The sequence below is a fragment of the Salpingoeca rosetta genome, assembly GCF_000188695.1.
Source record: "Salpingoeca rosetta unplaced genomic scaffold supercont1.15, whole genome shotgun sequence".
Classification (NCBI taxonomy): Eukaryota; class Choanoflagellata; order Craspedida; family Salpingoecidae; genus Salpingoeca; species Salpingoeca rosetta.
Genome location: NW_004754919.1, coordinates 320,590 through 330,589, shown reverse-complemented (window position 1 = coordinate 330,589; position 10,000 = coordinate 320,590). Strand labels below are relative to the sequence as shown.

General features: G+C 56.2%; 2 protein-coding genes across 2 annotated transcripts in view; one reads left to right on the top strand and one right to left on the bottom strand.

Moving 5' to 3' along the window:
• Nucleotides 1-1,014: 1,014 nt before the first annotated feature.
• Nucleotides 1,015-6,679, bottom strand: PTSG_05869 (uncharacterized protein; the record flags this gene model as incomplete). The annotated part of the gene is made up of 13 exons (XM_004992705.1): nt 1,015-1,207; nt 1,458-1,504; nt 1,737-1,880; nt 2,070-2,146; nt 2,365-2,530; nt 2,807-2,901; nt 3,211-3,300; nt 3,568-3,626; nt 3,828-4,774; nt 5,675-5,927; nt 6,062-6,138; nt 6,266-6,322; nt 6,497-6,679. The coding sequence occupies 13 exons, from the start codon at nt 6,677-6,679 to the stop codon at nt 1,048-1,050; spliced, it is 2,355 nt and encodes a 784-aa protein (XP_004992762.1). The 3' UTR covers nt 1,015-1,047.
• Nucleotides 6,680-7,385: 706 nt separating this feature from the next.
• PTSG_05868 (mycorrhiza-induced NACHT/WD40-repeat domain-containing protein) overlaps nt 7,386-10,000 on the top strand; it is a gene marked incomplete at both ends in the record, with an annotated part of 7,814 nt that continues 5,199 nt past the window's right edge. The window contains 2 exons of the mRNA XM_004992704.1: nt 7,386-7,774; nt 7,948-9,985. Of these exons, the coding sequence (XP_004992761.1) occupies nt 7,386-7,774; nt 7,948-9,985 (2,427 nt within the window). The remainder of the gene's footprint in view (nt 7,775-7,947; nt 9,986-10,000) is intronic.

Below are 10,000 nucleotides of genomic sequence, written 5' to 3'. Positions count from 1 at the left end.
ACACACGCGCGGATGAATGTAGCGCGAGCGAAACGCGTGTACATGTGCACACATGTGTGCGTGGGCAGGTACGAAGATGGGCGCACGGTAACTAAACACCAAGAGGTGTTGGCGGGATGCAAGTGCACCCAAAAGTAACCAACCAAAACAAAAATGAGACAAGAATGAACCAAGAACGAAACAGGAACGACAGCGACACAGAGCGGGAGCGTGTTGCTGAGGGAAGAGCGTGTACGAGTCGTGTGCAGTTGATGCAGAGAGACACAGAGTTGATGCACAACAACAATTTGCCTGCAGGCATCAACATAAAGACTGTCAAAGCACGCATGCTCCATGCCAATCGCATCGGCATAGGCACAAGGAGGAGCAACCGAAGAGGCCATGCACGTGCCTGCCACATACACACATATGTTGCACATGTTGCAGTTCTCCCCTTCATCCAGCGCCACGCCATCATCAACAGCAGTAAGAGCCAGTCTTCCCCCCTCCCAGTGGTCACGCACATGCGTGCAGAGAACACACGTCACATGCACGACGTGAAAAGAAAAAGCGACAGTCAATCAGTCAGTCAGTCAAACAGAGACAGAGGCAGATACGGAAACAGGCACAGAGAGAACATGCACCAAAACGAAAAAAATGAAAATGAAAGAATACGGACCGAACAACGAGCGCAAAAAAGACACATGTTGCGCCATCAACTCCATCTCCCCCACCTCCCCCTCCTCACTCCAATCACTGAACCCAGTGATGTGAAGTGATCAATAAATCAAGGTGCTGTCCACGGAAACGACAGGTTCATCAGCCAAGCTGAGCACGCACTGGTCAGGTGTAGGTCTCGGGGTGTGTGTGTGTGTGTGTGTGTGTGTGTGTGTGTGTGTGTGTGTGTGTGTGTGTGTGTGTGTCTGTGTCTGTGTCTGTGTCTGTGTCTGTCTGTGTCTGTGTCTGTGTCTGTGTGTCTGTGTCTGTGTGTGTCTGTGTGTGTGTGTCTGTGCGTGTGTGTGTGTGTGTGTCCGTGTGCCGACTTTGCAGCTGGTGCGCTGTTGTGTGTCACTGCTTCGAAGTAGTGATGCTTGAGAGGATGCCGGAGAGCCAGCCCATGGGGAACCAGCGCTGCTGCTTCAACACCTCCTCGTGCTTGGTTCGCGCGCTGCGGTATGACGCAATGAACAGCTCCCGCACGCGCAGCAGCCGCGCATGCCGCTCGCTCCTGTATTCGGATGCGATGTGTGCGCGCGCGCGCGCGTGTGTGTGTGTGTGTGTGTGTGTGTGTGTGTGTGTGTGTGTGTGTGTGTGTGTGTGTGTGTGTGTGTGTGTGTGTCGTGCGTGTGCGTCGTGAGCGTGTGGGCCGCAATTAACGTGTGGAAGAAAGAAACAAATTTAAGGAGTCGGGAAACCCCCCAGAGTAGGGAAACGCCCAAAGGAGACAAGATTGCACGGGCAGTACAAATATCACGTACGCGTCCACTGTTGCTCCGGGACAGGCGTACTCCGCATCAGCAAGGTGCTGTACAGTGTGTTGTGCGTATGTGTATGTGGTGTGGAGAGTGGAGAGTGGAGTAGTGAGCGAAATTCAAACTGACACAGTGCGTACGCACACATGAACGATAAACACACGCACGCACATATGCACACACGCTCACATGCACGCACACATGCACGCACGAATGCACACGCACACGCACACGCACACGCACACACGCATGCACACACGCACACACACACACACATGCACAGACCTGGAGAAAGTCGAAGCAGAAGAAGAAGATTGCCTCGTGCTTTGAGAGGCGGGTGGAGAGCTGGTGGCCAAAGAGGACCCAGTCGTACGCCACCGTCAGATACAGCGCTTCCTCCGCAGACAGCGACGCGTGTGACACGCCGTCCTGTTGATACGGGACGGGAATGGGAAGACGTGTGTGTGTGTATTGTTGAGAGGTAGGGGTGGTGAGAGATGTGTGAGCGGGTGAATTGGTGTGCGTACACATTCATACTCAGGGCAGGCACATGTTGACATATACACACACCCACGCACACACACCCACGCACATACACCACAGACATCAGTGACCCACCGCCCAGAGAGAGAGGCGCAGGAGAGACGTGAAGAGCGGGGTGCGGTCCCAGCCGGAGATGCAGTGAAGGAGAAGACCTGGACATGAAAATGCAGCGATGAAGTGGTAGGAGGGGTGGTGTGAGGAAATGATGGGCACGTGATATGAGCGCAAGAGGGTGTGCAGTGAACATGGGAGGGGAATGCATACAGATGTATGGCAACACAAACATGCAACACATCAAGCAAACACCAATGAAACACAAATCGTGCACACACACACACACACACACACACACACACACAATCACACACACCTTCGCCCGTGCCGGTTGCGATGAGGTGGACCAGGAGCTTCATGTAGTTTGCCGTGATCTCGCCAAGATTCCACGTGCGATACTGCTCATAGTCGATATTGATCGCGGACGGCTGATAGGGGATGGACACATCCGCATCAAAGCGCGGGTTGGTCCAGTCGATGCGCTGTTGTGGTTGATGAGTGGTGGGAGTGTGGTTGATATGAAAATACGCACGCGCATGAGTGCATGCATGCATGCACGCGTTTATGACAGGCGTGATCAATGGTGTTGGCGGTTCCGATCCACACATGCAAGGCTAGCTGCATGCCAATTCTGCTCAAACACACATGTACACATGCACACATACACACATGCACACATGCACACATGCACACATGCACACATGCACACATGCACACATACACACACACACATACACACACATGCAAGCATGCCAGACCTTTCCAAAGGCGTCAAACTCGTCTGCTTCGCAGTGGGCAAAATCCTCCACCCCTGGATACGGAACCGCCACAATCGAGAACCGGTCGTAGCGGCCTGGGATTCGTGGTGGTGGTGATGAAGGGTGGAAAGTGGGTTGCGGTATGTGAGTACACATGCACATGCGGTATGTGAGTACACATGCACATGCGGTATGTGAGTACACATACACACAAAAATGTGTGCACATGCGCGTTCATGTGGTGTTGCCAGGGTGTGGAGGTTGTGATCATGCGCCTGAGCAAGCAATCGCCCTTCCGCCAACGCATCACATACTCACACAAACATCGTACGATGGTAGCCACACTCGTACTCCAGACCAAACCACCCGCCCACTCCCCATTTGCGCTTCTCTCGCGCCCTCACGTTCTGCGTCGGCCTTCTCTGAGGAGGAGACGTAATAGCGGTACTTGAGCTTGCGGTTCTCAACCATCAGATCAAAGATCCACTTCACGTCTGCACAGGATGGGATGAGGTTGAGAGAACATGATGTGCAGTGAGTAAAAAAGGAATGCACGCGTGCATTGGATGTTTGGCGTCAGCAACATCGGTTCCGAACCGCCACCGAATGCAAGGTGTCAGCACTCGCTGTGGAGCACTCTCCTTGTGCTGCGGGGTGTGTGTGTGTGTGTATGTATGTATGTGTGTGTGCGTGTGTGTGGATAGTCTTGTCCCATTCTCACCGCTGACGCCTCCTCCACCATCACGTCACCATGGACGTACTCAGAGCGTCGAGGAGTTGGATGTCGGCACTGCGGTGCTGCGACACCACCCGGGCAGACCTGGCAGGCGAGTCAGAACACACACGCACACGGGAGATGATGAAGGGGTGAGCGGATACGCATGGCAGCATTGGGCACGCGATGCAGGAGATGCAAAATGAGTAATGGACAGAACACTTCCAACGCACCCACGACTACAGCACCCACGACCACAGCACCCACAACCACAACGCAACAGAGCACAACACAACACAAACTGACTCTGGCTTCTTATTTGGCGTTTGTGCGCCGCTTGTGGCACTGCTGAAGCCGCGCGGGGTGATGCTGCCGCTCTCACTGCTGGTGGACGTGTGGCGGACAATCACCGCCTCCTCCTCGTCCTCTTCCTCGCTCTCGTGCACAATGGCAGCCATGTTCGCCATGAGCTCGCGCTGCTCCCTGTCGGCAACAGCGGCACCGTCGCCGCGGTGGGCGCTGCCATCGACAACAACAACATCGTCATCGTGATCACCACCATCATGATCATGATCATCATCGCCAGCAAGCGCGTTGCCAGTACAGGTGGTGTCGTTGTTCTCTCCATCCTCGATGGCGGTGGTGTTCTGCTCGTCGGCGCGGCGCTTCAGGCCAATGTGCACATCGTGCACCGTCGTTGTTGTCAAGTGCTGGTGCAGTGTGGCTACCACCTCAGCGCCATCAACATCAACGCCATCGCCGCGCTCGGTAGGCGCTTCCGTGGATGGCACGCTCCCCGTCCCGCTGCTGCTGCTGCTGCTGCTGTTGCTGTTGCTGCCATTGTTATGGCTGTGGACTTCGCTGGTGGCCGCAGCTGTGGATGCGCTTGTCAGCGCGTCTCCTTGTGCACGGCTGTTGCCACCATTCTGCTGCTGGTCGTCGTACTGCTGCTGCTCGTCTGTGCTTGCGGCCATTCCTTCGTGCGCATCAATGGCTGTGCAGCCGCGCAGTCCACTGCCACCAACGCACGCGCGCACGTCATCCTGGCCAAGGTGCGCCTGCTCACCACAATCATCGTCACCATCGCCATCACCATCGTCGTCGTCGTCGTCGACGTCCGTGTGCTCAAAGTCTGTGGCGGCGGGGGTGATGCTGTCGCTGAAGTACTTGGAGGCATACGCGTACACAGAGGACACGCCCAGGCGGAACATTATCTCCTCATACGTCGACAGCGTGGCCGACCGGCAGATGTGCTGGTGGTGATGGCGGTGATGGTGGTGATGGTGGTGATGGTGGTGGAAGGAAAGAGGGGAAGTGAGGGGAGAGTGTGTGAGGAGACGTGGGGATTGCATAAGTACATGGTGGCGTTGTGCGGTGTGAGTGGGCAGCGTGGAAGGAAGGAAAAAAAAACAACGAAACCGCAAAGAAAATAGTTAATACAAATTGAAACAATTGAACACAACAATAACAACACGACGAATCGGTTGGCAGGTCAGAACCGACAGACAGATCAACAGACAATTGGAGAGCAATGAGCAGCAAATGCAGGCCAACGGATTGGCGCGCGTTTGGGTTGAGAGCGGAGCAAGGAAAACAAAAACACAAAGGCGGAGAAGAGAGACATACACTGGTGGATTGGGCATAAACAGGACAACAAGAAGAAGAAGATAACGAATGATTGGATGGATGGGTGCACGGAAACAGGACATGAGGGGCGGTCGTTGGGTTGGACCACAGTAACAGCCAACCAACCGACCAATGGAAAGCACGGCACAATCGGATGAAGCGTTGAAGAGGAAAGGGGACCGGACAAAGCACAGAAGCAACAGACGCATAACGGAAAGAAGAAAACAATGGCCAGGCCGCCAGCGACCGAACGAAAGCGCAACAGAGAGAGAGAGAGAGAAGTGTAAAAGCAGCCGCAGTGCGTATGCGGTTGGGAGGGAGGGGACAGCTGTGTATGCGGTGAAGTGCAGTGCAGAGCAGCAGGGAGATGGTGTTGCAAACATGCATATGGAGCAATGCGCTAACACTCAAGGCAGTGTGTGCGTGTGTGTGTGTGTGTGTGTGTGTGTGTGTGTGTGTGTGTGTGTGTGTGTGTGTGTGTGTGTGTGTGTGTGTGTGTTTGTTGTTTGTTGTGTGTGTGTGTGTACCTTGTTGAAGGCGCGAATGACCGGCACGGGGAAGCGGCGGCGACAGCGCGCATATTGGGCCTTGCGGATGAGCCGTTGCAGCTTCTTGAGGTTCGCGGCGCGCTGGCTGGCAGCCGTGGATGCATCGTCGCCTTCTTCTTCATCATCGCTGTTGCTCCTGTTGGTGTTGTCGTCGTTGATGTTGCCGCTGCTGTTGTTCGCGGTGGTGTTGGTGGTGGTTGTTGTTGTGGTGGCGGCGTCGCTGTCGCTGCTGCTGTGGTTGGAACAGCAAGGGCGCCGTAGTGAGAACAAGAAGAGTGTCAACAAGGCAAAGCGAAAAGGCGTGTCTCCACACACGACGCCTGCCAACTTCCGCAAGCCGTACAAGCCAGCACCAGCATCGTGCACCTGTTGCGATCGTCGGCGAGGAAGAAGATGGTGTGCGGGTAATGCGGGCACAGGTGGCCGTCGCTGTTGTCCAGGTCCTGCGAATCACATGTGGAGTTGGTGAGCTCAAGGTGTTGGATATGGCGCATTGATTGATCAAAGACACGCATCACAATTAAGGCGTGCTGGTGTGTGCAAAGGCAAAAGTTGGCGTGGAGATCAAACCTCAACGATGTAGTCCTTGGCCAGCAGTTCGCGGCACTTGGTGGACACCTGCTGCAACTACAAACGGGAAGCAAAAAGGGAATGAAAGCGAAGACAGACCAGGAACAAGCGTGAGGCGCACGTGTGATGCGGTCGAGCTTGTGTGACTTGGCATTGCTGTTCCACGCACACAAACACACAAACAGACACACACGCACGCACACACAGGTGATCGAGTCATAGTCAACGTACAAATGGAGCGTTGCGATCGAGATCGCCAAGCATAAAGTGCACAAGTATTCCTTGCAGGATGGTGTGGAACGAAAGCTCTTCTTCATGTTCCTCGTGCTGTTGCTGTTGAGGAGGAGCAACTTGTGGTGGTGGCGGTGGCTGCTCGAGGTGGCTCAGGGCCTCCTCGTTGGTCTGAGTTGCCATTCTACAGTGCGTGCGTGTGTGTGTGCGTGTGTGTGAAAAGAAAGAAGGAATGAGGAGGAGGGGATGGCCGTGTGCGCGTGAAGGACACGTGTGGGGTTCTGGTGAAGCAAGTTTGGCAATACACACACACACGCACACTCACACACACACACTCACACACACACACACACACACACACACACACACACACACACACACACACCATACCTCGTGTGATTGGTTGCTTGAATCGATGGGGTGTGGCGCGTGTGGTTGACCAGTTCCGAGAATCGCGTGTGTCACAAACAGAGCTCACGTGATGATCACCAACGTTGATGACACACACGTCTTGTGGAACGTGACCTTTGGTGGTGTTCACGCCGTGTGGCAAGCGAGTGTGTGAACGTGCCGCAGTGTGTGCGGTGTATGGTTGGCTGGAGCAGATAAATTGACGATAGTGGTTGCTTGTCACACACACACACAAAGGCAGAGCAGGCAGGTTGGTTGGAAGAGAACAATGATTGTGGGTGTGCGGCGGCGTGGTGTGGTTGGTTGCTTCTTGGGGTGATGATGCTGATGATGATGATGGTTGGTTGGTTTGGTGCGAGAGCAACGTTTGTTTGGTTTGTTTGGTTTGTTTTTGTGTGTCGCGCAAAAAAAAAAAGGAGCAACTGGATTCAGTTTTCTATCAACGACAGCACAAAAGCAAGCTACACAAGAACAGGATATGGAGCGCGGTTCGGCGGACGCCAACGCGGCGCTGGCAGACGTCACTGCCGCTTTCCACACTCTGACTGAGCATGAGATATCAACCTTGGCCACTGCTTGTGGCCTGTCGTACACACCAAACACGACAACGGAGCTCGTTCGTACCCTTCAAGCAACTTGTCCCCCAGAATCTACCCAGCCGTACCTCCATCAACGCGCCGATCCACGCCATTTGTTGCGCGTGTTGCAAGAGCACTTGGGTGTGAATCATGTGCTGTACAAGAGAGTTCAAGACTGGCAATCGAGCCTGCACGCAAACACCACCACAGCCACGACGTTCACAACAGTCACAGCAACAACCACGTACACATCAACAGTGCCAGCCTCAGTAGCAAGAACCCAAGCCAGGTATGTTCTTGAGGCGTGTGTTCGTTTGTGTGTGTGCGGCATTTTGATCTCATGTCCTTCCAGCAAGTCCAGCTGCCCATCCTTCCATCCCTCCATTCTTGTTTACGCGCGCCGTGCTCTTGTGCCGCCCTCTGACCTTCCGTGCTATCTTTCGTGCTGCTGCGGCACTGCAGTGTCGCACATCGAGCGGATGATGTATTCCTCGTAGCCACCTTGGTTGCCGGCGCCTTGGAGGAGCTGGACGAGTCGAGCAAGCAGCAATTAAGGCCGGCGGGTGTCGATGCTCTGCTCGCCAGCTCTGGCGGCAGTATCGTTGACGGCACGTACACGGAGACGCTGGACCGCATTCGGGCGCGGCTCGAGGTGGTGGCGGGTGAGGATGAGGAGGTGCTGGCAGCACTGCAAGGCACCCTGCACAACGTGCTGGCGGCGATTGTGGCTTCCTGCCAGCCACTGCACGTGGAGGATCTGCATGAGCTGTGCGGTGGTGACCGGGTGCAGCTTAAGGCGCTGACGAAGCGGCTGCTGAGTGCGCTATCGCTCCTCTTCTCCAGCAGCAGCAAGCACGACGTGATTGAGCCCCTGCACAAGACCGTCAACGACTTCCTCACGGACAAGAAGCGAGCTGGTGCTCACTTTGTGGACGTGCGGCAAGGCCACGCCATCCTCGCTCGCGCGTGCCTGCGCGTGCTGCAGGACCGAGGGCTTCTGAGCGGCTCGCATGGGCTGTTGGAGCCAGGCAGTGACGTCCTGGACGAGCCCGTCACCAAGTACGCGCTGGAGCATGGCCACATGCACTTGTACGAGTGTGCACGAGCGCTTGCAGACAAGGCAACAGGCAAATCAGGGCATGGCACCGACACTGAGGCCAGCGCTGCTGTTGCTGCGAGTGCCAGGCAGAGCGTCGAGGCGTGGAGGGATGTGCTTTTACAGCCACGTCTTTCCATGAACGAGAACATACTGGCGCAATTCGAGGGCACGGGTGTAGCGCCAACGGAACGCGAGGCAACGGCAGCGATGGCGCAGTGGCTATTGCTGCAGGCGTATTCTGCCGAACGTGGGCGGCCCCTCATCAAGGAGCTGGCCGAGCTGACCACAGCCCTGCTCGGTGTGGACAATGACATGTATCAGTTGCTTGATGACACAGGCTCCCTTTTCGGGGAACACTGGGCGCCGAGGCTGAGTGAGAAGGATGCCTTGCGACGTGGCGCAGGTTGTTTTCTTGGTGGCATACCGTTGCAATCACACTGGTTTGCTTCACAGGCGCAGCGAACACTGGCACGAGCAGCAAGAACGAATCACTGCCTCCTGCGCATTCCGAAGGTGCTTGCCCGCAGCCCCTGCAAGTTGGTCATCACTGGACACTCGAGTGAGGTCACCTCTGTTGGGTTCAGCCCTGATGGGACGCGCGTGGTGTCTGGAAGCGGCAGTCCATTTGGGACCGAGGACAAGACGGTGCGGGTGTGGGATGCGCGGACGGGTGAGCAGCTGACGCAGTGCGAGGGGCACACGGATCGTGTCTTCTCGGTTGGCTTTAGCCCTGATGGGACACGGGTGGTGTCTGGGAGCATTGACGCGACGGTGCGTGTGTGGGATGCGCGGACGGGTGAGCAGCTGACGCAGTGCGAGGCGCACACGAGTGGTGTCACCTCGGTTGGGTTTAGCCCCGATGGGACACGGGTGGTGTCTGGGAGCTGGGACAAGACGGTGCGTGTGTGGGATGCGCAGACGGGTGAGCAGCTGACGCAGTGCGACGGGCACACGGAAAGTGTGACCTCGGTTGGGTTTAGCCCCGATGGGACACGGGTGGTGTCTGGGAGCTGGGACAAGACGGTGCGGGTGTGGGATGCGCGGACGGGAGAGCAGCTGACCCAGTGCGACGGGCACACACATTGGGTCTTCTCGGTTGGGTTCAGCCCTGATGGGACGCGTGTGGTGTCTGGGAGCTATGACGCGACGGTGCGAGTGTGGGATGCGCAGACGGGCGAGCAGCTGACGCAGTGCGAGGGGCACACGGGGTTTGTCAACTCGGTTGGGTTTAGCCCTGATGGGACACGGGTGGTGTCTGGGAGCCTTGACGAGACGGTGCGGGTGTGGGATGCGCGGACGGGCGAGCAGCTGACACTGTGCGAGGGGCACACGCGTGAAGTCACATCAGTTGGGTTTAGCCCTGATGGGACGCGTGTGGTGTCTGGGAGCTGTGACAAGACGGTGCGGGTGTGGGAT